This window comes from Pseudopodoces humilis, chromosome 13, assembly GCF_049639895.1.
Source record: "Pseudopodoces humilis isolate 2021_Gansu_Grassland_sample_001 chromosome 13, ASM4963989v1, whole genome shotgun sequence".
In the NCBI taxonomy this organism is placed as follows: Eukaryota; Metazoa; Chordata; class Aves; order Passeriformes; family Paridae; genus Pseudopodoces; species Pseudopodoces humilis.
Window position 1 is genome coordinate 19,684,348 of NC_142212.1, and position 27,156 is coordinate 19,711,503.

Sequence of the window (27,156 nt, forward strand, 5' to 3'; positions counted from 1 at the left end):
ACTCTTTGAGCATCTTTTGCTTCCAGATAATTTGCAATCAAGTAGGAAAGACTGGATGAGGGGATCCAAGAAGCAGTCCCTGGTTTAGGAACATTTATCGTTGGAAGTAAATACAAGTAATCCATTTGTTGCTTTTCTTGTTCACATTGCTGTGAGGAATCTCTTGGTATTTGTGCAGTGACAGTTTAATAACAACAGAGAGGGAGAGAAAGGAAGGGGTTTGTTTTGAGGGGAGACTTGATTAGAGACAGAATGTGACAGGCAAAGGACAGGAGGTTGCTGCCTCTGAAATCATCCTTCCCTCACCTTATTTTGTGTCCTAGAGGTCAATGTGACTTGACAGGATAATTGTATGTATTTTTCTGAGGCTGTCAGAGAGCTGGAGGATGCCAGTCCTTCCCAGGAGGAGAGCGGGCGCTATCCTAGAACGGTAATTTTAGCCTTCATGTAGACAGTAGTATAAGCTACTAATAAATTGTCTGATTTTATCCTCAGGAAGGTCACAGCAAGTCTCAAAAGCCTGAAAGTACTAGCAGCTACAACTACCGGGTAGTAAAAGAGGTAAAACTTTGCTTCTTGATAGTTCACTGGAAGTGTAAATGAGTAACAGAGCTCTGGAGAGCTGCAGTCAGAGGGAGGCACCCAGGAAAGTCTGAGTCACTCTGCCATTGTGGAAACTATTTGCTGAGTAATAACAAATCCCAACTTGAATGAGAAGCCAGGATAGAATAAGCACGACGTGTGTATTCTTTCCTTAAGAATGGATTAGTGAGAAACACGATGTTTGCTGCTGTTTCAATGGTAACACAATATTTTTATTGTTAAGGTCTGCAAAGGCAGTAAGCAAGGGGAGAAGCAATTTTAATTTGCCCTGTCCTGAGTACCTTGCACTCAAAGCCACTGTGCTGTTGAAATTTCACGTAGAAAATACCAGATCAAGAACGTGCTGTGGTGCTGGTGTGGTGTGAGCTAAAGGTGTGTCTGTGGCTCTGCTGTGGAGCTTGATGTTGGGTTCATTTGACATGGCTGAGTTCTGCAGGAGCATAGAATCTCAGAATTGTAGAGTATCCTGAGATGGAAGGGACCCACAAGGATCATCCAAGTCCAGCAGCCCTAGTCAGATGCCACGGATGGAGCCTGGGCCACGAGGGGCTGCCTGGAGCCGCTCTGCTCCGTGCAGACGAGTTGGTCCCTGTTGCTGCTCTCTGGGACCTGGCGTTCTCTGGAAAAAAAGCCAGAGTTGGGGCTCTAAGGCCAGTGTCTCCTGCAGATCCTGCTGCGGCTCAGCAAGCTCTGTGTGCAGGAAGGGGCCTCGGTGAGGAAGAGCAGGAAGCAGCAGCAGCGACTCCTGAGGAACATGGGAGCTCACGCCGTGGTGCTGGAGCTGCTGCAGATCCCTTATGAGAAGGTGGGGCTTTGTGTCACGGTCACAGACTTTTCATACCTCCTCTGAATCTTCCTGAGCCTCCTCCCTGTAGATTGGATGCACAGAGTAGCCTCATAGTCTACAAAATACCCGTGCTGAGACAAGCTCTGTTTATCTGAATATACACGTATGTACTACTGACTGGAAAGTATTAATGTGTCATCCTTCAGAACTGAGGCTCAGCTCTGAGCTTTCCCTGCCAGGCAGGTGCTGCCTTGAGGCTAAGCTGTGTTGATGGAAGCAAGACCCTGGTTTGAGGCAGCTGTGTGAGCACCATCCTGGGAACAAGGAGAGAAGGGAGGATGCCTGTCCCCGGGGGTTTTATGAGCAGTAGATACAGACCCTCCCCCAGCTGTGGAGTCCTAAACTCCCCCTTAGAGGTGAGGAAATACCCACTGGCTGTCCAGCTGAGCCTGCTGCTCCTAGTTAGCCACATCAGTGCTGGCACTGGCCAGCTGTGCAGGCTGGAGCCCGCTGGGCCTGGCTTGTGCCTGTGAGGCTGCAGAGCACCAGGCTGTGCTCAGCATGCCCCAAGGTCAGCACCTTGGCTGCTCATGAATCACAGGTGACAGGTATTTATCAGTACACAGGTGAGGCACCTCTTCACATTTTCCTGCTCACTCTGCTGTCCTCTGTTCCAAACCCATCAGGTTTCTGAGAACCAGTAATTCTACACGGTGGCTTTGATTAATGTTAATTCTCATGGCTTCTTGCGTCATATTTTGCTAAAAATCAGCAGCAGAAACACCCTTCAACACCTTCTCATCGCCTTTCTGTCCCCTGCATGTGAATGTGCATCAGACAGGCAGTGTGGAAGGGGTTTCACCCTTGAAAATCTATGAAATTCCTTAAAAATAAGAACAGACAGTAATTTTCCAAAGTGTGGCTTCTGCCATCGGTGGGTTGGGGATCCACACTGACGTCAGAGGAAGGGCACCGGGTCCTCAGCGCTGCTTGGAAAGGCTGCAAGGAGCGTGGAGCTTCCAGTAAAGATAAATTGGGCTGAGCTGGTGCAGTAGCAACTTTCCATCCCTGCCGTGTCCCCGTCCGTGCTGCCGGAGCGCGCTGCGGTGGGACGTGGCAGCTCTCCTGGGCAGCCCCGAGGTGATGATGTGTGCTTTGGCCAAGGGGCTGGGATGTTCAGAAGCGTAGAAGTGACTAAAGCACGTTGCTGGCAGGCCTGGCCGTGGAATAGGCACTTTCAGAGAATAAACTACTGTAATTTCTATTATGGGCTGTGTTTTTGACGCTCTCTGGAAGCGAGGAGCTGGCCCAGCTCATCCCAAATGTCTGTGAACTGGGTGGAGGTTTGTTTTCCTTCGGGGTGTGAGGGACGTGACAGTTCCCTTGCTGGAGCTGTGGCTCATCCTGTGCTCACCTCAAGGTGAACCTTGGGATTCCTTTTAACCCCCTCTTCTTTGTCATGCAATCCCAGGCTGAAGACACGAGGATGCAGGAGATAATGAAGCTCGCACACGAGTTCCTGCAGAACTTCTGTGCTGGGAACCAACAAAACCAGGCCTTGCTGCACAAGCACATAAACCTGTTCCTTAACCCAGGGGTAAGAATAACCTCGGGCCATGATTTATTTCTTTGTTCTAGCAAGAGAAAGGACTGGACCGTCCTTGGTGATACCTCTGGGGCTGTTCTGTTGCAAGACTGGTTGAAGAGGTCACTCTTTGTTTTCATTCTAAAGCCTCAAAAGTTGGCAAGATGTTTGTTTAAGGCAGTTTCAGTGTAGAAAGTTCAAGTGGCTGGAGTGACAGACAGGTTGAGATAGGAGCAGTGGTGTTGAAAGCTGAGGTCCTCAGCAAAGTTCCCTTCAGTGCCCGCAGGAGCGTTGGCTTTACCCTAACCTCAGTAGGGATGTGGTGGGTTGTTGATTTCCTGATTTTTTTGTTCCCTTCCATGCCCTCCATCAGATCCTGGAAGCAGTGACAATGCAGCACATTTTCATGAACAACTTCCAGCTCTGCAGCGAGATCAACGAGCGCGTGGTTCAGCACTTCGTCCACTGCATCGAGACGCACGGAAGGAACGTTCAGTACATCAAGTTCCTGCAGACCATTGTCAAGGCAGAGGGGAAATTCATTAAGAAATGCCAAGATATGGTAATGGCTGAGGTGAGAGCTGCAGAGATTTGCAGGGTCTGAACAGAAGTTTGCACATAGCAGTTGGTGAACATGACAAATTGATCCTCTCGCTTTGGGGACTGCCAAGAAGCTGACAGCTCTCACCATGCAAAAAGAGCATTACAGCTCTCAGGAAGCTCAGGCTTTTTGGGACCAGAAGCTCTCTGAGCTCTTGACTCACAGGTGTAACAAGGGGTTGGTTATTAATGGCACGAGTTACTTCCCAGGCCTGTACACAGCAGCGTGTAGGTGGGGTTATGAAGCAAGGGTGCCTCTGTCAAGTAAAACTGGCTTGAAGAGAAGTAGTTGCATTTCAGGATCACTCAAGCAGAAGGAGAATTTCACCATGACAGCATTTTGATGGGAATTTTTTATGAAATTGTAGAACCACCATAGAATCACCTCCCACTGTCCCAGGCTGCTCCAAGCCCCCTCCAGCCTGGCCTTGGGCACTTCCAGGGATCCAGGGGCAGCCACAGCAGCTCTGGGCAACCTGTGCCAGGCCCTCACCACCCGTATTTTTTCTGCCATCTAAATCTCCTCTCGATTTGAAGCCATCCCTCTTTGTCCTGTCTCTCCTAGCCCTTGCAGACAGTCTTAGCACAATGTACTCACTCAGCTGTTCAAGTGCAGGAGGGGAAGAAGATGAGGACTGGAGAGAGGGATGTGGGTAACTGGAAGCTGGGGAGTCAGGGGAAAGGGGAGAGGTGAGAGAAGGGCGACTGAATGCTTTAAGCAGGCTGTTGGATGGGATGTGGCTGACAGATCTGCACGTCTGCTGGAATGTTTCCCTCCTCAGCAGGGGGAGCCCCAGGATCAGATTTGTCAAATCTGGCTTTTGGGCATCAATCCTGATAGATGGATAGAAAAGCTTCCATATTTCCTTGTGCAGCTCAAAACCGGCTCTGTGAGCTTCTCAACACGTAGTTGAGTGTGAGATGCTCAGCAAGGGGCTTCCCTGGGGTCAGTAGCTGCCCTGGGGCTTTTCCTCTACATTTTTTCCTGCTGTTTCTCCCAAATCCTGTGGGAGGAGAGCCCTGGATCCCTGCAGCTGTGTGCTCAGCAGTGCCCAGCCTGGAGCAGGGCTCAGTTTGCTCCATCTCCTTCCTTTCCTGGAGTTCCAGGAGGTCTGAGCTGCTCTGAAATGGTGGCCAGCCAGGTGTCAAATGTGAAGCTGGTGGAAATCTTCAGTGTGCCTTAATGTGTCACTCCCTGGCCTTGGAAAACAACTGGTGTTTGTTGGGAAGGGTGGAAGGAGTGAGCCCTGCAGTCCTCCCATGCCCTGGGCAGCTCTCCACCAGCACAGGGCTGCCCACAGCTGCGTTAGAAAGTCACCAGGGGCGACAGATGTGAGATGGAAAGGCACACTGGAAAGTCACAAACTTCTTGGCACAGGTTCTGGCTAAGCAGGCAGCAGGACTGGCTTTGAACTTCTTCAGTAGTCCAGAAGTGGTCAGTGCAATGGGAAATGTCCTCCTGGAGCTCTGTGTCTGTGAGGGCAGTGCCCAGCTGCCCTGAGGGGCTGCAGGGGGGTGGGACAGCCCCGAGCCAGGGCAGTGCTGTGGGGGGATCCCAGGCTTTGCTCTGCTGATGGAATGTTCTCCTTGCCCGGTAGCTGGTGAATGCAGGGGAAGATGTGCTGGTGTTCTACAACGACAGAGCCTCCTTCCAGACCCTGGTGCAGATGATGAGGTCAGAGAGGGACAGGATGGACGAGAACAGCCCCCTGATGTACCACATCCACCTGGTAGAGCTGCTGGCTGTGTGCACAGAGGGCAAAAACGTCTACACAGAAATCAAATGTAACTCCCTCCTGCCTCTGGATGACATTGTCAGGGTGGTGACCCACGAGGATTGCATACCTGAGGTGAGGGCTTACAGGAGAGCTGGGATGTTTGTGTTTGAAATGTTCTGGGTTTGGGTGAGAGAGGGCTGGCACTGCTGGGTCTGGCCTGGCAGGGGGTTGGTGCGGTGGGCAGCGAGCTGGGAAGCTGCAGCCCTTCCCTGCTGCTGCCCTTGGCACCCCCAGCCAACCTGGATAGTCAAGTTGAATCCTTTTCTACTTCATTCCTACCCTGAAAGTGGGAATGTGTTGCTGTACTTGGTTATTTTATGGGGTTCTTGAGGCAGAGAGGTTTATGGATGTGCTGCTAACCTTGAACAGATGGTTCTGCAGAACTGGAAATTATTATTATGCTGACGTTTTGTCTGCAGTGATCCCGGTGGTTTTTTATTGGATGGTGTCTTTCTATTCATGGCATTAAATTTCACCAGTGTTTAAGTAGAAGGAAGAAGTAGAATTCCAAATGATCTGTGTAGCAGTTTTAATGTGACATGATACTCATTCATGCCACCATTCCGGTTTTTATTCTTTATGAATTATTTTCTCTACTTTTAGGTCAAAATAGCATACATCAACTTCTTGAATCACTGCTATGTGGACACAGAAGTAGAAATGAAAGAGATTTACACCAGTAATCACATGTGGAAGCTGTTTGAGAACTTCCTGGTTGACATCTGCCGGGTAATGTATTTGCACCAAGGAACCGAATTCAGGAGGCTTAAAAACCTCTTTAATCCAGAGCAGTAGGGATAACACATCGCAGTGCATCAAGGCAATAAGTACCCTGAATACTCCTGTAAATATCTGCCTCCTTTTCCTTACGCCTGTGGATTTCATTAGTCATATTCCATGGAACACATTCATATTTTCCATTTTAAAAGAAAAAAATCCAAGCCCAAACCAAAGCTCAGTGAAGCTCCACACCCTGCTCCTTTGTCCAGTGCCTTTTCTGTCCTGCCACCTGGCCTGCTTATTCTGGCCAGGATCACCGAGCTCCTTCCTGAGCAGCACTCAGCGTTTTTTGGCAGGTCAGGACAGATTGTTTTCCAGGCTTGGTGTTTATTTGGCCATATGGCTTTTTGCCTGGGATTCCAAGTATTTCCCCATACGAAAGCATTACACCTCAATCCTCCCCATCGTGCTCTTGCTTTCCTCCAAGCCACTGTGGTTTTTTCCCTCCCCCAGCCGTGCTGTGTTGCCAGCACATCCAAGCAGCAGCAGCGCTGGCTTTGCTCCGGCGCGCGCTGGAAACGCAGAGCCCGTCAGTATCGCTGCACTGCTGGGACCAGGACGATGGGAAATGAGGAATTCCAGTCCCAGCTGCCTTGGTGAGCTGCTCCTGACCCTGCTGTGGTTTGTGCTGCAGGCCTGCAACAACACCAGCGACAGGAAGCACGCAGACTCCATCCTGGAGAAGTACGTGACCGAGATCGTCATGAGCATCGTCACCACCTTCTTCAGCTCCCCCTTCTCTGACCAGAGCACCACCCTGCAGGTGGGAAATGCACAGAGACACACAGAGACACTGCCAAGGCAGCTGTGTTCATTCACTTCAGTGCCATTTAGCAGTGCAAAGAAACATGGGAGCAGTGGTGGTGTAACTGGGGGGCGAATAGGTCGCTGTTCTCGGTGGCCAGACTGGTCTTTTTGCTGGAGAAATGGAAAAATATGTAGGTCACAGTCCAAATGTTCTTCTAGAAAAGCTCAAGTGTCACATTAATTCATTGGTGGATTCAACTCTGTGCTACCACCGAGGTCTTTAGTAGAGAGTTCTTGTGTGTTATTGAATCCCAGAGTGGTTTGTGTTGGATGGGACCTTAAAGCCTCTCTCATCCAACCCCCTGCCACAGGTATCACAGAGGGAGCAAGGGTGATTGAGTAAGGGCAGCATATTTTACAGAAAGATTCTAATTTCCCTTTAAAAAGAAAAAAAAAAGGGATTCAGAACAAAAACCCAGAAGCTCTCACATGTCTCACTGAGTAGATTTTTGCCTTGTTCAGAAGTTGGGGAAATATGAAGAAGGAGCTTGGAACACCTGTGAAGGGGAGAAGGCAGAGATTTGTACAGCAGAGCAGCAGTGTCAGGATGTTGCCCTAATATTTATATTTGCTCAGAGATAACACTGTTCTTCTTTCATAAATAACTTTCTGGGAGGGTGTGGGTGGAGCGGTCAGGTCTCTGGCAGGAGGTTCAGGGGGGCAGATCCAATGTGGTAGTGCCAAAGGCAGATGTTTGCAGTGCAATCTCCAGGTCTCAGAGCTCATCCAGTCCTACCCCTGCCAGGTCTCTGACCTCACCTGAGCCTGAGCAGTGCAGCAGCTGATTTGCTCCTCAGGTGACTTCAGTTGCTGTTGCCCATCACCTTCTGTGCTCATCAGAGTGAGAAACGGAGACAGTGGCCTTGTCCCCAGGCTCTGCCCTTCCCTCTGTGCCATGCACCTGAGCTGCCCTGCTCTCAGTTGTCATCTCTGAGATGCAGCATTTGAATACACATCTTGCCATCCTATTTTAGCCATCTGTTAATGTTATATCAGCAGTTTTTCTTTAGTTTCTCAATCTCCCCCTCTGTCTAGCAGGATGAAGTCACTTGGTTCACCTCTTTTCCCATCTCAGTTGATAGATCTGCCTTGTCCTAGATTCATCTTTCCTCTACATCTCCAAGTTAAAAGCAGTTTCTCTCCCTTTTCCTGCCTGCCAATATTCTTGTCTATACCAGGGATTCTCCCCCCTGAGGAGCACAGCCTGTTGTCCCACCTGCCTGGTGGCCACCCCTGCTCCAGGTGGGATTTCCTCCCCCCTGAGGTGCTGCAGGTGGGCTGATCTCTGTAGGTGAGGGATGTGGCCACTCTGCTCTGGGTTCAGTCCCTCCCTGCCCTTCCTGCTGCACCTCTTTGTCCCTCCCAGCCTTCCCTTGCCTCCTGCTCCTTCATGTCAGGGCTCGTTTGACTGAAATTCTTCCTGCCCTGACTCAGCCTCGTTAGTTCAGGGAACACCTTGTCCATCCATCATGTGGTTCAAACCATATGAAATTAGGAGAACACAAATCTCTTGGCAAAGGACAGCTGCCCACAGCTTCTCTTTAACAAACATTGTTCAGCCTGTTTGCTCCAAAGGCTCCTGCTGCCCAAGGTTTCCCCTCCCAAGTGCAGCTGGAGACATGAGGGACATGGGGTAAATCTCCTATTTGATTTATTGACCTTATTTAAGCAAATGAAACATCTTAAAGGCTTTTTAAGACCAAAAAATCTTTAGATGTGAGCTGAAAGGAGTATGTGGGTGGTTTAAATCCAAACATTCAGGTATTTTCAGGGCCCTGGGTGAATGCTGCTGTTGGCCATGGTTTCTGGTGTTTGGCTTATTTCCAGAAAGGGTAATGGGTATTTGCCTCCTAGCAATTTTGGGGGCTTGAATGTTGGTTCTCCTCTTGTACATTTTGTAATGGTGTTTAATTTAATTGACCTAATAGATTTAATTAGCTAATAGATTTGGCTTTTTACTCTAACTCCGCTTTTTTCTTGCAAACAGGCTTTACTGTTGGCCAGAATAAATGAGGTATTTTTTCCCTGGTGTTCCTAAGTCCTGTGGTGGTTGCACTGTGGTGTAGTTCCTTTAGCTGATAGAAGCATTCCATGGCTAGGGGACACGGGGTGCTCCCTCTCAGACTGAAATATTTAAAATGCTCTTTCCTCTACAGGTTAAATGTGTTGTTCTACTAAGTAATCACCAAAACCAAATGGAGTTTTGGTCACTATTGTTGGGCAGCTGCAAAGGTGAAGGAACAGAGCTCATGGGCTTGGGTGTGTTGGAGCAGCTCACCTGTCTGTAGTGAAGGTGGAATTCAGGGGTGGAAACCACACCTTGATTTTGGCTGATCCACAGCAGCTGCAGTTTGCCACTAAGCACTGCCTGTGTTCCACGTAACACACAGCTGGTTTCTTGGTGAATTGGAGACCAGCTAATAATGCTTGGAACACGATGAGTTTCCAGCTCTGGAGCTGTGCTGTCACATAGCCAAGTCCCATTTACCTGTGGCCTCTTGAGTCAGCTGCTGGTCAACACTAAAAGAGGAATCGGTGTGCCAGGGTTGCTGATAGCTCTGATAAAACAGATGAAGGTGACTGCTCATTTCCTTTGCTTAGTCAGGCCTCAATTACCAGGGCTTTCTGCTGCAGAGGCTCCCGTTTCATGTTTCCCTTGCAGCGTTGGTTCCCACCCTTCCCATCCAGTTGCTGATCCCGTGGTAGATACCCTGCAGCCACGGGGAGTTGCCCAACAAGTGCTGCAGACCAGTTAGAAGGGACTGGAGAGTGCCAGCTGGGCTGGGATCAGCCGGGCTCTGGGGGACGGGGCTGTGACTGTGCTGTGCTTGCCTTGCAGACTCGGCAGCCCGTGTTCGTGCAGCTGCTGCAGGGGGTGTTCAGGGTGTACCACTGCACCTGGCTCATGCCCAGCCAGAAGGCCTCTGTGGAGAGCTGTATCCGTGTGCTCTCTGACGTAGGTAAGGAGCAGAGCTGCCTGCTGTGGCTGGCCAGGGCCACAGGGCCAGCGTGGTTTGTGTCCTGCAGGTGCCACCCGGGCCTGTCTCAGTCCAGGCTTACGCTGCCAGGTCATCGTGGCTGAGCACTGGTGCTGTCACTGTCACCTGAAGTGTGTTCTCTGTCCAACCTCCAAACTCCCTGCAGTGCTGTTGATCTGCAGCAGGGAGATGTTTTCATGGAATCACGGAGGTTAGGAAGGCCCTTCAGGATAATCCAGTCCCAGCTGTGCCCAATCCCACCCTGTCCCCAGCCCAGAGCCCTCAGTGCCACCTCCAGCCCTTCCCTGGGCACTCCAGGGATGGACACTCAAACCTCCCTGGGCAGTTCCAAGGCCTGAGCCCCCTTTCCATGGGGAAATTCCTGCTGCTGTCCACCCTGAGCCTCCCCTGGTGCAGCTGGGAGTGCCAGTCCTGCCCTTAAATTTGTTCCATTTTCAGTGGAGTGCACAAGAGTAGCTTGTACTGGATATGGGGTCAAGTTCTGCTGCTGTGTGTCCACGTGTGCCAGCACGAGTTGTTGTGGGGTGTGGGTAGGGATGGATTCCTACTCCCACACCTCAAACAACAGTAACAGCTCTGAGGTGTGGAAGCTCCTGTCATAATCCTGCCCAGGCCTGACCCTGCCTGGGGACTGAGAACTGCCCTGTTTAAAATGCACTCAGAGTCATGGAGTGGTTAAGGCTGGAAAAGATCTCCTAAGGTTGTCAAGTCCAGCTATCAGCCCAGCAGCACCACTGTGGTCACCAGTAAAACATGAACTCAAGTGCCACATACAAATATTTTTTTGACCACCTCCCTGGGCAGCCCTTTCTAATGCTTTACAACCCTTTCTGTGATAAAAAAATTAATTCCTAATGTTCTAATTTCCCAATGTCTAATTGAAACCTTCCCTGGTGCAACTTGAGGCTGTTTCCTCTCAGCCTGGGAAGGAGAGTTTGTAGAAGGAATTGCACAGGCCTTTGTCCTGTTGTTGTGTTGTTTCATGGGCTCAAGGTCTCAGTTCCCACTGATTCTGCTTGTTGCAGCCAAAAGCCGAGCGATTGCGATTCCTGTGGACTTGGACAGCCAGGTGAACAACCTGTTCCTGAAGTCCCACAGCATCGTGCAGAAGACAGCCATGAACTGGCGCATGACCGCGAGGAACGCCGCCCGCAGGGACTCGGTGCTCGCCGCCTCCAGGGACTACAGGAACATCATCGAGAGGCTGCAGGTGACTGCACAGCTCCTCTTCCTCCTGGAGGGGCACAGCAAGACTGAAAATCTCACCTGACCAAACCCTGAAGTCTTTTAATTTGTCCAGGCAGGACAGACCTAATTGTGCTGTCCCTCATCCACCATTAGTGAAATTACCTGACCTGTGAACGTGTGTGTTGTTAATGTTTGTTCAGAGCTGGCTGTGGTTGTTTCCTAGGACATAGTGTCAGCCTTGGAGGATCGCCTGCGCCCTCTGGTCCAGGCAGAGCTGTCAGTGCTGGTGGATGTGCTCCACAGGCCTGAGCTGCTCTTCCCAGAGAACACAGATGCCAGGAGGAAATGTGAAAGCGGAGGTTTCATTTGCAAGTAAGTTGTAAGTTAGAAGTCTGGCTTGTTTCGCTTTTTTCCAACCTTCCCGTGCCCTGTGGAATGGAGCCCTCTTGTCCAGCTTGGTAAATACCTGTAAAAATCCTCTGAAATACCTGTAAAAATCAGTATTCTGTGATATGGTCAAGGCAGTTTGTCCTTGGAGAGGAAAAAAGCTGCTTGTGTAAACAGGGAAAGACTGGTTAATGTATTCTCTGAGCTAATGCTTAAAAATACCTGTTTGCTGCAGGATGCAAATGTCGTGAGCAGTTGTGCAAATGAGTTAAATATTCAGCTGATCCAGTTATTGATACCTGCCTTCACCCCAGGAATGTTTGTGAGGTGCTGGGTGAATACATCAGGATCAGTTGTTGTCATGGGCATCAGCACAGCTAGAGGGGAGGAAAAGGGAAGGTTACAAGGTCACTTAGAGAGCAATTCAGAGCAGCCCCAGCTTCTGTCACCTCCTGGAGGGGTGGGCTCTATGGAGAGGTTGTGGAAGCTGGGCACTGAGTTAGTCCCAAGTACTGGGGAGGGATGGATTTGGGATTGCACCCTCCATGGCTCCCAGTCTGTTTTTTTAACCTAGTGGAATAGATTTCTTACTGTTACCTGCTTGTTCTGGAGGGCCAGCAGGTCCTGGATCCCACTGCTCCCTTGCTGCCTGCAGCCAGAGGGATTTTTGGCTCTTTTCCTGCCCAGGGGCTGCAGGTTCCTCCACAGCTTTCCTGGTGTAGCTGTCAGTTGGTTGTGTAACAGTATGATGATAAACCAGCATAAACCAGTTAAGATAGCACATATATCTTACCCTGGTTTTGGAATATTTGTGCTGATTGATGGCTTTTTTCAGGTTAATTAAGCACACAAAACAGCTGCTGGAGGAGAATGAGGAGAAACTGTGTATTAAGGTATTACAGACGCTCAGGGAAATGATGACCAAAGATAGAGGCTATGGAGAAAAGGTAAGGTGCAGTCCATCATTCTGTTAAACACTGTCTTTATTCAGGAAAGGAAAATAAAATTCCTGCTTTTTCAAGCTGTTCTGTGTGTGTAAGCACTTCTAGGCTGGAGCAGGGACAAAACATTTTTAGGCAACTAACACCTTTCAAATCATATTTGAAGTTAAGCTTGTTTCTGCTGCTTTTCTTCTTGAGGCTGGCAAGTTTAAGTCTAATCCTTCCAGTTGCTGGCATTTTAAAACACCAGTTTTATTACCTTTTTCTGAAGGCCATAACCTCTTTACCTGCTTCCTGGGTCTAGGTGACTCTTCAGCTCATGCAGCCTTGTAACAAGAAGGTGTTTGTAGTTAACTTGAATTTGTGTACAACTGAGTAATCTTGTTGTGATTTATAGATGGAAACTCTCTGTACACCCACCCATGTTTCTTCTTTCCCTTTCCTACAACTGTTGACTGGTTGAGAGGAACATTTTTCTGTAGGTACAGACCTGTTCTTTATTTCCATCAGGGGAGTGTGTATGCATCCATATGTTTGTGTTTCTGGAAGTGGTTACAGGCAGCTGAGACTGGGATTTGGAGATTCCCCTGGAATTCTGATCAGCTGAGGTTCTTCCCCTGCCACCCAGTGGGTAGAGAGGAACACACCCTGCAGTGAAGGTGTTGGGGAGCAGCTGGCAGTGGGGACTGGGGGAAGCTGGGATGTGGAAGGGCTCTCTCTGCCACTGCAGAGGCCGTGCCCAGGAGCAGGTGGTGCCTCAGTCCAGTTCTCCCCCACAGATGGGTTTGGAGCTGTTGCCTCCTGCTCAATTCACAGCAAGAAGGGCAAAAACTGCAGAGGTCAGAGTTTCATAACAGCAGGGATCGTTTGTAGCAGCTGGCAGGGAGGGAGATGCTCTGCAGGCGGAGGAACCTGGAGCATCCTGGCCAGCTGGGAATGTCAGCAGGAGGCAGGAGCAGGATGTGGTGCCCTGGGCTCTGGGGAGGGAGCAGTGGCAGCCTGGCACACATGGGTGTGCACGTGTGGGCTGCTCCCAGCACACCCAGGGAAGTGCCAGGGAGGAGGAGACTCCCAGGAAAATGCCCAAAGGGTAGGGATGGCCCGGGCTGTGCTCCCTGCCCTGCCAGGAACGCTCTTCCCACGTGCTGCCAGCTGCCAGCCCCAGCTGCTGCTCTGCTCCTGCTGGGCACTGTCCCATTGTGCAGTGGTTTTGAGTAAATTCACCAGCTTGAGGGAATTAATTCCCTGTCCAGCTGCAGGAAAGCAGCACATCCCTGTGGGATGAGGGGGAGCAGGCTCTCTGGGGAGGGGCAGAGCTGCAGGTATCAGCTTGGAGCACTTTGTCCTGCTCTGCTCGAGCAGCTGGATCCTGTGCTGGGACATCACCTTCTGTCCTCTCCTCAAGGTCCCTTCTCTGAGATATCCCAGCTGCAAGGGGCTGCCTGTGGCCTGCAGAAGTCAGGCCTGGGAAAGGAGTGGGATTGGTGATCCTCAGATGGGTGCTGGTATTTCCTGATGTTCAGCACGAGGGTGGTAGCAGACTCTGTGTAACCATAGATCACTTCTCTAGCAGATGAGTGTATCCTGTCCTGTTAAAACAGCCAGGAGCCACTGTCCAAGGTCACCTGAAGTAATAAAAGCCATGTGTGGTGCATATTGTACAGACTATACACCAGTGAAACCCAAATCAGAGCTTTGAGAGTTTTCCTTAAGCGTCTTCTGCCACTGAGAGATTTTCCAGAATGGAAATTAATTTCCAGGAGTTTCTTAGACTTTATTCAGCTAACTTGGATGAAGCAGTATTTCTAGAAGCTGCAGTTAACATACCTTGCACCATTCAGATTACGGAGAACCCCATAAGATGCTAAAAAATCTTCAAAGTGTGGCAGAAGCATTAATTTCTGAAGCAGTAGCTCAGTTACATAAGGAGTCAGGATATGCCTGCCTGCGATTTCCGAGTCGGAAGAAGCAGCTGATTGCTCACAGATAGACTGTGAGTAGTAGTAGAACAGCTTTTACTGTCTGGCTGTGAGCAGTGAAGTCGGATTTATTCTTCCTTGTGACTCAGAGAACTGAATTTAGGCACCACCTAAAAGGCAGCACCTTTTGTTTTTAAAATCATCCTGTAGTGTAACCAAAAAAACAAAGAAAAAAACCCCCAAAAAACCAAAAAAAAAAAAAAAAGGAAAAAAAAAAAGGAGGAAAACCCCCTCTTATATTGTAAAAACCCCATTGTAAATCCTGGGGTCCCTGTGTAGAGGTGAGTTTCACTCACCCTTGTGAGCAGCTTATTGAGCTCACAAGCACAGAACCATGAGGGCCTTGCAGATGACCCAGTTCCACCCCTGCCACAGGCAGGGACACCTTCTGTAGCCCAAGGTGCTCCAACCTGACCTTGAACCCTTCCAGGGATGGGGCAGCCACAGCTTCTCTCTCTGGGCAACCTGTGCCAGGGCCTCCCCACCTTCACAGGAATAATTTCTCCCTGCCGTCGCCTTGAATCCTTCTCTGTCAGTGCAGAGCTGCCCTGCCCTGCCCTGTCCTGTCCTGTCCCTCTGCCAGGGCTCTCAGCAGTCCCTCCACACCCATGTCCAGCCCCAGAGCTCCGGGCAGGTTCTGGCAGTGCCCGTGGTTCTGCTGCAGCACCACGTGGAGCTCGCTGGGACACTCTCAGCTCTGTAAGGATGGGGCTCCTGCTCTGCCGTGGCTGTCCCAGCCCCCGGCTCAGCTCGCCCTCCTGGCCCGTGTCCCCAGGGAAAGTGGCCGGGGCAGGAGGACACGGGGCGTGCTCCTGTCACCCAGGGCCTCGCTCCCACAGCTGGGGCTCCTCGGCAGCGAGCAGAGCCCGTGGGGAGAGCACAGATGTACAGAAGCCTGTGGGAAGGCTCAAATTTTTACATATTGCCAAAGACTCCTCGCTTGGCACGCGCTCAGGATGGCTCAGTGACGGGGAGCATACTGTGGAGTATTTAATAGGCACAAAACTGCTCTACATTGACAGTGTAGGCTAGACCCAAGTTTTTCACTGTGCTGAAACATGTCATTCATGCCCATCTCTGCGGGTGCCTACCAGCTGACTCGCCTCAGCAGCGCAGGACTGGCGTTGGAAAGCTCCATTTTCCCCCCGCAGTGGAAGCACAGCCCCTGCTGCTCCCAGCTCGTGACACTCCCGTGCCCAAGGGTGAAGTCCTTGGCTCTGGGTCAGGCAGCCCACGTGGTTTATCCCTGGCACAGCAACAAAGGCAGGGTACATCCTGCCTCCCAAGCTGCCTGGCACAGCATTCCCAGCAGTGTCTGTTCCCTAACCCGCCACTGGCAGATGTTCCTCATGCCCACTGCAAAAATAATGTTGGATTGCAGCATGAAAGTGTTAAATGATTTGTAAGATCCTTACATGAAATTTGTGTTTCATTTCTCTTACTAATCCTTGCTTTCAATTCTTCCCCTTCTTTCTTTTCCCAGCAGATTACCATTGAATTGGATAATGCTGAGGTTTTAATTTTATTTCTTCTCTCCAGTGTTGTTTCTATGGTGTTTGTTTTACCAGTAGCCCTGTGATCTGTCCTGTCTCTGCAGCACTGAGCGTTCTGATTTGTGTGCCTGTGTCAGTGAATTAGTGGAGTTTTCAGTCTGCTGTGTGTCTATCCTGGGAGTAGTTGCCATAACTAAAAATGACATAAATTCCATATGTCATTACTTGGATTATTAATCCAAACGGGGTTATCACTTTTGGTAGTCTGCAATCAGCTGGTGCCGAGGTAGATCCCGTGAAATTCAGGGTCAAATCTGGAGGATGAGCTGCACTAAGCAGTCAGCATTTAGCACTTGGCCACTGTTCCTGTGTCACATGGGAAAGGCTTATTTCCTTTTATTTTCAAAGCTAACTAGTGAGGTTTAATGGTGTCCCTGCAGGAGGTGGGTGCAGGTGGGACTGGGGAGAGGGGCATGTCTTTGTGCAGATTGTGCTGCTGCTTTTCCCAGAAAGGTGACAGTCCTGCTCTCTTGAGAACATTTCGGTGCCCTCGCTGAGCCTCAGTCGGGTCTGGGTGTGAAGCCACGTCAGGCAGTGGGATGGGTGGTGTGTAACCCTGAGGAACCGGGGCCTTGGGAAGCTATTTCTGGGTGAGGAGCCCTCTTTGAGGGAAAACTTGGAGTTTAACCCAAGTGGAGCTTTCCAAGGACTCTGAGGAGCCGTGTCTGGTCGGGGCAGCAGCGCAGGGCGGAGGGAGCTGAGCTGCCTCTGCTGTGCAACTTCCTCATCAGCTCAAAAAAACCCTGGTGTGGGCGTGGAATTTGCATAAATGTATAATACTGAGAAAGTGATTGACTGGCACCTTATTTTACTAAAATACCACGGAAAAAAAGAAATATTTTCCTCTCGGTGCTTTGTTTCCTGTGTTCTCTCCCAAGCCAGCCTTTTATTTGGAACAAAGCTCAGCTGCTTAAAATGTCTAAAGCATTTCTGACCTTTATTTAGCAGAGTAGGCAATGAAATCTACAGAAAGCAATTTATGGTGTGACTTGTTAATTTTGATGTTAATCACCTGAATTCATTGAACAAACTTCATTCTGAAAATGAAATATTTGGGGACCTTGCCTGGTGAAATGAATTTGAAGGTTTGAAATCCATTTGAAAATGGATTGTCACTAAAGTAGACAAATACTGTGCATATCACCCAGGATTGGCCTGGAGGGTGTTTTCTCTTCAGGAGGGCTTTTAGGGCTGGAGCTGAAGGTCCCTTCCCTAAGAAATTAGTTTCCCATCACTAGCTTCAGCCCAGAGTCTGATTTTGACCTGAAAGAAAAGTTTCTTGTTGCACAAGTTCATTTACTGCCCTGCCATCACCTCTGAGCTGGGCTGGGATGAGGTCTCAGGTGTGTCTCCAAGCTTCACACTCATTTCTGGCATTACAGAGGTGCTCTGCTCTCTGTTTCTCTGGGTTTTTTTGGTTAATAAACCCAGTTTTTTCCCCTCTTACCTGGGGCATGCACACCAGCAGCCTGCTCTGGTTTGCAGAAGTTAACCTGTAGCACAGAGACGTTTCCATCAGGCCAGGTCCTTGGATGATGTGCTGCTGCAGCTTCCCAGAATAGCACGTGTGTATATGTGTAATTTCAGCTTGGAGAAACTTCAGAGAGAAAGTTGAATTGTTTAATTGCAAATTAAGTCATAATGTGAAACTCTTTCCCCTTTGGTTTCTGGCTGTGATGTGCTGTCTTTGCCTGCAGTAAATCAGCCAGAGCATGCAGAGCAATTTAGGATTTGGTCTGGAGGCTGCAGAGAAGGAATTTTATTGCTCCTTAATGGAGCAAGTGCATGGAAGGAGCAGGTGTGTGTATAACCATCAGCACTGAGCACTGCCTGCATAGGGAAAGGGATTTAGATGGAGCTGGCACCATTGGCAAGTCTCAGAAATCCTGGGGTTTTCTGTTTTCCTTTTGTTTATTTATTTATTATTTATTTATTTCCTGTCAGCCCTGGAAACTGCAAATATTTAGGGCAAAGAATACAAAAATCTCCATTATTAGTAAAATTATTAACTTGGTTTTCTGTCAAAACTATGCACAATTTAATTGTTTTGATCAGCTGAAATGTTCCTTATTCCCTCAGGGGAAACTCCCCTGAAGTAACTGTTGATGGCATAATTTCATAGTGGCTTTTTATGCAGGCTGAGTTATCTTAGTTGTGTCCTGCAAGGTAATCCCAGCGAGCAGTGGGTCCAGGAAAGGAAGGAGACTAAAAATGCCAGGAGATGCATGTGTTTGTTAGCGATGAGAAAGTCGTGACAGACCCTCTTTAACGTTTTTGTGAGTGAAGAAGGGAGAATCCTTTGGAATAATGCTGGAATTCACCCAGTGGTAGGAAATCCCCCGAGTGTGGGGCTGACAACCTGGACAGTTTTGGGTGAGCTGGGAGGCTTTGGGTGCTGGAGAAGTGGAGTGGAAGGGAACAGCAGAGCTGGTGCTGTTGTCCTAACTCACTTTTGTTGTTGAGGGTTTATCTGTGATTCCCTTTGCGTTGGAAAGGAGGGACAGGGAGGAACTGCAGTTTTCCGAGGAGAAGTGCTGCAGTGTTGATAGAAAACCCAAAGCACGGTGGGATGGTGTCCCAGCAGACAGGCACCGTGGTTGTGTTGGTTCTCTCCTGCTCCTGGGGAGTTGTGAGCTCAGAGCTTGGCTTTGGGCCGTGCTGGGGCTGCTCTTGGCCTCTCCTGGAGCTGAAGAGCTCGGCAGGGTGGGTTTGACGCTGGCTCTGTGCAGGTGTCTCGGCTGCTAAAGCCAAAACCACAAGGCAGGGCATTGTCCTTGAAAGCTTTGGGCTGAGGCTCTGCTGGTGGCCGCCTCCCCGGGCTGGAGCTGCTCTGGTCCGGCTCTGACCCAGCCTGTGCTGCTGTCCGAGGGAAGCGCTTCGGGGCCAAGGTGAATTCTTCCCGAGTGCCACCAAGTGTGAATCTTCACACAACAGCGAGAACTAAACCCTGCTTTGTAGTTAGACACAACAGCTTAATTTGCTGCTAATTCAATCCTCAACCCACTGAGAGGTGCAGGCGTGATACAAATGCAGATTTCCTGCACCGTGGGCTCCCTGTGCTCCAGCCAGGTCCCTCACAGCCGGGCCCTGGGAGCGTTGCTGTCCGTCCTCCCCGGCCAGGGCTGGCGTCAGGGGACACCACGGCCCAGTTTCCACCTGCAGTGCGAGTCCTGGCTACTAAAACACCCGTCCTGGGGAAAGCATGAATGTTTTCTGGCCTGCCAGGCAGGGCCCCGTTGGTGCTGACCTGCAGGTGGCACGCTCAGGATGCCGATCGCGCTGTGAGATGGCCTACTTTGCTTGCTTTTTTTTTTTTTTTTTTTTTTTTTTATATATTCCTTTTCCCCCTCCCAGCCACATTGCAGTGAGCTGTTCCGCTGGGCACCTGCCAACATTCAGGCAGCAGTTACATAAGAAGAGCTTTTTTTCCTGGAATTTAGGCCCGCTGCTGATGTGTGACCTTCAGCAGTAATTGCCAATAAAGCGGTGGGGATGTTTACAGGCACCGGGGCTGGCCCTCAGCCCGTGCCGGTAGCGGCCGAGCCCGGGGCTGCTCTGCTGCTTCCCCAGCCTCATCCCACAGCCCTGCAGCTCTCTGTCCACTTCCAGGGTGAGATTGGGGTGTTCTGCTGCTTCCCCAGCCTCATCCCACAGCCCTGCAGCTCTCTGTCCACTTCCAGGGTGAAATAGAGTTGCTCTGCTGCTTCCCCAGCCTCATCCCACAGCCCTGCAGCTCTCTGTCCACTTCCAGGGTGAAATAGAGTTGCTCTACTGCTTCCCCAGCCTCATCCCACAGCCCTGCAGTTCTCTTTTCATTTCCAGGGTGAAATAGGGTTGTTCTGCTGCTTTCCCCCTGCCTAATCCCACACCCCTGCAGCTCTCTTTCCACTTCCAGGGTGAAATAGGGGTGCCCTGCTTCTTTCCCCCAACCCTCAGGGCTGGGGTATGGACCAGCAACCACCCAACCAAATCCAGCACAGTTCCCTTGCAGTTATTCAGTTATTTTTTTAGGGTTGTGCTGGTGTTTTATCTATTTTTTCAGTAGTGGCACTTCTTTATGCAGCTGATATATCTGTAGGCAGCTCTATCCAGTAAAATGCACTTGCAGACCCACTCAGTGGAGTTAAGGTTTGGTGTTTTTTCACCTCTTTGCATTAGTCTTGAGGTTTCAAGTTAGGTGAAAAGGGAACTGAAAATGCTGGTTCAAAGGGGTTGCCTGAATTAACCTTCTCACTGCTCTTTATCTACAATAAACTAAAATTCCAATGGCTAACATGCAAAATATGTGCTGTTTTATGCATTTTTGATTGGACTTAGGAAATGTATTAACCTCTTCAGAGCTGGAAAGCTGCACTTGGGAATTATTTTCCTTGTAGAGAGCTTACTCTGCAGTCATTTTTCTTGTGTATTTTGCACTTAGACAGTGCTTCACTTGTTATGTCTCGAGCAGAGGAAATGCAGGCACTCATAAATTTTTGTGGGCTGCCTTATATTTTTTTTTCCCCTTGAGAAATCCTGCAATCTTTAGACTGGGCTTCTTTTTTCTTTTTTTTTAACACGGACTGGAATTGGTGAGCTCCTTGGAAAAGGAAACTGGAACATTTCTTACAGTTACTTGTCACCAAAAAAATAATAGTTATACCATCTTACCGGTTAATTAAAACTGCTGCTGTAAAATGTGTTGTGAAGGTAGCTCTTATTGTATTCAGTAGAAGTCCTGCAAGATCGAGGATTTAAAGAGGAGGAAGTGGTTGCACTCCCACTGAAGGGGAAAGACTGAGGTCTCCAGCTCCTGGAATGTCCCAGCCCAAGTTCAAATGTGATTTCTCCACTGAAAACTCCAGAAAACGAGGGAAGGCGTTCCCCTAGGCAGATCTTGGTGACCTTTGAGTGCAGGCAGGGGCAGCCCTCGTGCCAGATTTGCCATCTCCTCGCCTGGCAGCGCACAAAGTCCCTGCACATTGCCTGAGATGAGGATGTTCAGCCGTGTCCCTGCCCTGGGCTGGCCCTGGGGGGCTGCTCCTGCCCCCAAAATCCCACCTGCCTTTTGGGGGACCTGTGCCAGGACAAGGTGCTGCCCCACATCTCCTGCTGCTGCCTGATTTGGGCGAGTCTGAGATCCTCCATCCCCAAAAATGCAACGTCTGTGCAGGGGGAAATGTAGTGTGGGAAGTTTGTCAAAGCAGTTCGGTGCTCCTGGGTCCCAGTTATTCCCCCCTGCCCTGAAACTTCTCCATAACAAGTCAAATCCCTGTTTGACAAACACCTACAGATCATCTGCAGGGGCTAGAAATTTCCTATCCAAATTTCTCCTGAGCTCCACAAGGTAACAGTGTTGGCTTTACAAAGGGGACTTGGCAAGGAAGCTGCACAGAGTTTTGTGGTATTTTTAAAGAGTTATGAAGGACAGCAACATAATTTGTGCTCCATTCTGTTGCCATGAATCAGACAAGGTGATGCTTTTGCTGTGTGCCTTTCAAGGGAGAGCTGACGATATCTCAGAGGGAAGAGCAGAGAAGTTCAGAGAAGGGAGGAAAAAGTGGAAAGGGACTTGCAGGACTCGATCTGAACAGCCATTCCCACTGGAATTCCAGCTGCTACTGGAGATGGCAATGCAGGAGCTGAGGCAGAGGCTTCAGAATAACATTTATTTGAGATCCTCACTCCAGTTCCTCGCATGTGGATGTACAACCTGGCTATCAAAAGCTTAATGTGCTATTTGGCTGACTCTGCAGTTGTGATTTTCCCTTTTTATTTCCTCCTCTCTGCCAAATGTCTCCCCCTGCCACCCCAGTAATGAGATGCCATATGCATGGAGTTGGGTCAGTTCCTGAATTCACAGATTTCGGGACCAGAAGGGATCTCTGAGAGATTGAACTTGACTCCCTGCACAGCCCAGGGTGTCCTGCTCCTCACCATTGTGTATCCACAGAGCCAAATCCATGGAGTTTGGCTCTGCTTCCTCAAAGTGCTCAGTGTTGAGCTCAAGGACTTCCCAGGACAAAAGAGAGGGATATTTGGAGAAAGACCTGAAGGAATTGCATGGAGGTCTGGAAAACGTCATCGGTTCAGCAGTCTGAGGTTTGTCACCTCCCAGTCCTTTGAACTCTGGGCCTGAAGTGTAGGAGATTGGTGCTTGGAATTCTGCTTGGAATAATGGTTTGTCCATTATTTTGTCAAAATTCCAAAGTCTGGTGAGGCTGGAGAGAAAAGGACAAGGTTTTTGAATGTTTGTTTGTGTGGTCACACAAATGTGAGTTTTCTGATGAGATTGTTGCCCTCTCATTTATTTACAATGTGAGATGTTTTCCAGCCTGTTTTTGCTGAAGCCACTCTCTGGAGAAGCCCCAGTCTGTGAACTGGAATCTCCACCAGCCCTTTAAATGCATTTCAAGCCTTTTCACTGCTCGATGGTCTGGGTGTTCACTGCATAGTTGGGTAAAAAAAGTGGAGAAAAGCAATTCTGATACTTCAAACTTGAATGAAAATCTTTCTCCTTTTCCTCAAACCTTTTCCACTCTTACCACAGCAGTAGTTTGAATTTTCTGTCTAAAATTTTTTTAGACAACTTTCATTTTGCTTGTTATTTTGAAAGCAAATGAGAATAAAACTTTGAAGAATTCCTCCAAACCATAAAGGAAAAGGACAGAAAGCTCATCTGTATCTCAGAAATTGAGATGTAATGAATTCACCCTGGAGCTGTCACGTGCTCTGGTGGTTTTTCAGGGGGATGGATCCACTCTTGAGTCAGTCAGTCTGTTCTGGGAAGCACACATGTGCTGGGGAATGGATGCTGGAAGCACTCCAGTCACCAGAGGGGCAGAGATTGTGCATCTCCAGTCATGGCTCACGAGCAGTGGTTTATTGGCCAGCCCTGGGGGAGTGCAGACTTCAAAGGAAGAGGAGATTTTGCTCAGCAAGTTGAAAGGACCTTTCCCTACTTCTTGTAGAAAGCACAGATGTTGGACTCTGACCTGGCCACCCACTGGGTTCCAGTTCAAACACTGTCCACTGTGTCCTGCTACTCACCTGGCTGTGCTTGGTATTCCACAAACCTGCCCCCCAAACCATCACTTGCTGACAGCTGAAATATATGGAGGCACAAGAAATCTTGGAGGATTACTGCTTTGGGCTGCTCTCCCATCCTGCTGAATCCTTGTAAAGCATGAGGTGATACTTCAGTGTTGCAGCACACAAGAGAGGGCAAAGTGTAGCACAGCAACAAGAGCTCAACAATTCTTTTTTATTTGAACCTGTTTTGACTCAAAGAATAACAATTTCAGGATTTGGAGTTTATATTCTTAGTGAAAGCCTGCTGAAGGCTGTGCTGCTGTGGATGATCCACGTGGGCATTGCCCAGGGCAGTGGTTTTGCTCCCAGGTCAGTGTGTGGGGCTGGCTCTGATGTGCTGTCTGTGCCTCGGAGGGAAGGCCCTGGAATTTGTGAGCTGGAATATGCAATTTCAGCTTGGGAAAGAGCAAACTAATTTTATGCTGATTCTTCATCCGTGCTGCTTTCCAACTCCAAAATGTAAATGTATGTTCGGTTGAAATGGGGTCAGGGTATCAGCCCAGGAATCCCAGAATGGTTTGGGTTGGGAGGGACCTTAAAGCCCACCCAGAGCAGGGACACCTCCCATTGTCCCAGGGTGCTCAGAGCTCCATCCAGCATGGCCTTGGGTACTTGAAGGGATGGAAAATCCACAGTTTCTCTGGGAAAGCTGTACCAGTTCCCAGAAGGAAACTTCTGTTTGGAATCCTGAGTCCAGCAGTCATGTCCACTTGACCCGTCAGCTTCAGTCTCCCTCCCCAGGAGGAAGGGACCTCATTTCCCCTGCAGGGGAACAGGCCCAGTTTCCTTGCTGCTGTTGGCTCCTGGGGAGGGCAGGGATGTTTCCTGTGCCCCAGGCAGGTTGTGCAGGCAGGACAATGTGCCCAGCCTCCTGTGAGCTGTGCAGGTCCAGCCTGGGAGCGGGGCAGGGACGGTGTGTTCTCTGCAGGAACGAGCTGCTTCCTGTTCTCCTGCGCTCCTGGCTTCAACCCTGCCTGCTTCCATTTGGCCAGACAAGGGGGTTGCATGCTTGAGACGTGTCCAGGAGCGGTGACAATGCAAGGAAGCCACTACCAAAGGCCGTGGGAGCTGGCCAGGAGCAAAGTCCCTTAGGAGGAGAATGGAGAAGGGTCTTTTTCCTGGCCGTGGAGCACCGCAGGGGAAGCGCTCGCTCCTGCGGCTCCTTCCTGGGAAGTGCAGCCTCCTTATTCCTACTGCTGGGTCTGTGGCCTCCCTCTCCCTTTGCTGGGCACTCCAGCAGGGCCTGGGTTGCTCTCACAGTCTGTGCTCCATTGGTGTGGCCACAAATGCCTGGCTCAGGTTGGGTTTCAGGACTGTGGGAGTGGGATTTCCTGGGGCCTGCTCCCGAGAAGTTGCAGCAATTCCCCCACAGTTCAGTCAGCAGTTGAGTTTGAATGTTCAGCTCTCTGTCATGTGTCTATGCTTGACTAGATAAGTTACTTGTCTTCATCTGTTTCAGTTGAAGATGGGCATTTTAAATTTGAAAAGCTGTCACCATTCAGGCCCTTATTTCATTGCTCCTGTTTGGTGCTGTACCGTGTATCTTTTATTTTGAGTAAAGCATGTTTATAGATGAGAATCCACGGAATACATTTTTTTAAGCTAAGATTATAAGGCTGCTACCTTTGTGATACGCAGCCCTGGCTTCCTCCTCCTCCTCCTCCCCACTGGGATGGATGTGCAGCATTCCAGTGACAGATCCTGGGGGTGTGGTCCCCAAAAGTGCTCTGGGCACCTGCAACTGCATTTTTTTGCTTGTGCCTGAGTTTATGCAAAGCAGTTTGGGATGTTCAAAGGATACCTGTGAAATTTGCCAAATGTGGTCCTTTGAGGAGCAGGGTGGGAGGATGTAAACACTAATTACAGCTATAATTCATGTGTGATGATTCAGCTGAAGTCAAGTGCTTTGCCAGCTCCCTTCCCCTCACTGTTGACCACTGGATTGCTGTTGGGATGGAAGATTCTGGAGGAATAACTAATTTTTCTGCGTTTTACTTTCAACTAGCTGCCGCAAGCTCCAGAAACGGAGAGCCCTGTAGAGGTGTGTCAGCCACCTATATTTGTACAGCACACAAATATTGGTGTTTCAGTAGTCCTAGTGGAGTGTCTTGTTGGTAAAAACCCCTGTGAAATGTGTGTTCCTGCGTGGTGTTAGACAGTGGAAATAAATAGATTTGTTAAAGTGCCTTAATCCAATACAGCATCAGTGTGGTAGTCTGAAAATATTAAAAAAAAAAAGTAAACTAATCCTAAATCTGTTCCTTTCAGCCATTTCCTTTATTCTTTACGGGTGGCACTGGGAAAAGTCTCCTCTCAAATTTTCCTACATTGGCAAATGAGACTTCATTTTGGCTCCTAATGCAGAATTTTGTTTTCCCTTTGCCTCACATACTTAAAAACGTCAATACTTTAAGGAGAGGGAGGTGTCAGAAGTTTTTAGTGGAAGCTTCGTAAGTCCAGAGCAATTGGTGTCCCATTTAAAATGCCCCAGTGGACAAGCTCAGGGTCACTGCACATTGTCAAGGTCACTGGTTCTAAGGGAATTGGATAATATGTGGTAACATGTCCTTCATGTGCATAAAGCAGATTATTTGCTAAAAAGAAGGAAGGAAAATTTATCAAATCTTAAATTCCTTTTAAATTCATGGGACATCCAGGCATGGCATTGTTGGATTGTCCAGCTGGGTGCCAAATCAGTGCAAATCTAAATTAAACAACATCCAAGTCTAAATCTGGGAGTCTAAATCCATTGATTCTCTGAGCTGTGAAGTTTATAAATGTGAGATCATGTAGAAAAAGAAATGTTTGTGATGGTTTAGGCCTTTGTATTTGTAATTGTTGTGGAACGGTGTTTAAATGTAACCTGAAACACTGAGTGGTCATCAAATGGATTTGAGATGTCTGGGAGATGGCTCCTGGTTTCTGATGGGTCCGTGTAGAGCCAGTATTCTACACCTTTTCAGATGCCTTAGAGCAGAAAAACCCCAATGTGCTTCAGCTTTGCAAAGTGGAAGTTGCATTCCTGAAAATGAACATCTAAAGTGAGAGAGATTGGATTTGGAAGCGTGCCTGTGCCGAGGGGCTGCTTTCAGTGGCTCCCCAGTGGCACCCTGGCCGCTGGAAGGGATCCCCCAGGCCTCCCCAGAAGCCCTCCCCAGTCTCAAATGAGTTTCAGTGACCACGGTGGGATGTGTTGGAGTCCGTGAGCCCAGGGTGTGTCCCGTGGGCTGGGGGTGTTGTGTGTGTGTGTCTGTGCATGGGCATGCGAGGGCTGAGCCCCCCCAAGGCCGCGGCTGTCCTGGGGGCAGTGGCACCAGTCAGAGCCTGTGTTCCCTGGAGCCCAGCACTGCTGGCACACGTGCATGTGAGGGGGGCAGAGCAGAGGGCTCAGGGCTGCCACAGGCCAGGTGTCCTGTTTTGGTGGCTTGTCAGTCCATCTCCCTCATCTCCCCGCTGGCATCCAGCTGTGATTTCCCACTATTCCCCATCAGTGCCAAGATGTTGGTCTCTCTTGAGTGTTGTTCTGCTTTAAAATGAACTTTCTGCACGCACAGCAGGAGCTTGATCAAACTCTACCACAGAGGCAACTGGAGGATCATAGAAGGGTACGTACAGCAGTCAAGCACATTCAGAACTCATCTCTCCCTCTCCCTTTTGAACAGTGAAGCCTAAGTCATGTAAGAAACTTGTGTGGTGAAATGCTGGCTGCTGGGCTCGTGGAAAACCTAAAAAATGAGCCATATTTACAGATTGAGGTGCTGGGGCCCCTTCTCAGGGGTTACATGGAAGGGATGAGTGTTTGGCTGCTCTGAATTAAACTCAGGTCCTGGTTTGGTCCATTCACACTGCCAAAACACTCCCTGTGGGTGGTGGTCACTCCCTTGTGAGGTGACACTCATCAGTGCTTGTGGAGTTGGCTCCTCTGGCCACGCCACCCCTTTATAACCAGCCAAGCAAAATCATCATCGTTGGTCCCTTTCTGCATTTCCTCTGCTCATGCAGCTGGGAACACAAGAGCTGCAACTTACGACTGCTTCACTCTAAAATGTTAAAGATGCTCTGTTTTGGAGTTTCTAACAGGTTTCTGATATCACTTAG

At 49.4% G+C, this 27,156-nt stretch overlaps 1 protein-coding gene across 1 annotated transcript in view; it reads left to right on the forward strand.

Annotated features, from left to right (window-relative positions):
• The window catches only part of ITPR1 (inositol 1,4,5-trisphosphate receptor type 1), a 158,540-nt gene that overhangs the window by 73,348 nt on the left and 58,036 nt on the right, over positions 1 to 27,156 (forward strand). The window contains exons 28-42 of the mRNA XM_088061743.1: positions 496 to 561; positions 1,271 to 1,408; positions 2,862 to 2,987; positions 3,349 to 3,549; positions 5,174 to 5,425; positions 5,957 to 6,082; positions 6,768 to 6,896; positions 8,928 to 8,954; positions 9,780 to 9,900; positions 10,965 to 11,149; positions 11,351 to 11,499; positions 12,350 to 12,461; positions 15,918 to 15,947; positions 25,064 to 25,099; positions 26,613 to 26,663. Coding sequence (XP_087917869.1) covers positions 496 to 561; positions 1,271 to 1,408; positions 2,862 to 2,987; positions 3,349 to 3,549; positions 5,174 to 5,425; positions 5,957 to 6,082; positions 6,768 to 6,896; positions 8,928 to 8,954; positions 9,780 to 9,900; positions 10,965 to 11,149; positions 11,351 to 11,499; positions 12,350 to 12,461; positions 15,918 to 15,947; positions 25,064 to 25,099; positions 26,613 to 26,663 — 1,749 coding nt within the window. The remainder of the gene's footprint in view (positions 1 to 495; positions 562 to 1,270; positions 1,409 to 2,861; positions 2,988 to 3,348; positions 3,550 to 5,173; positions 5,426 to 5,956; positions 6,083 to 6,767; positions 6,897 to 8,927; positions 8,955 to 9,779; positions 9,901 to 10,964; positions 11,150 to 11,350; positions 11,500 to 12,349; positions 12,462 to 15,917; positions 15,948 to 25,063; positions 25,100 to 26,612; positions 26,664 to 27,156) is intronic.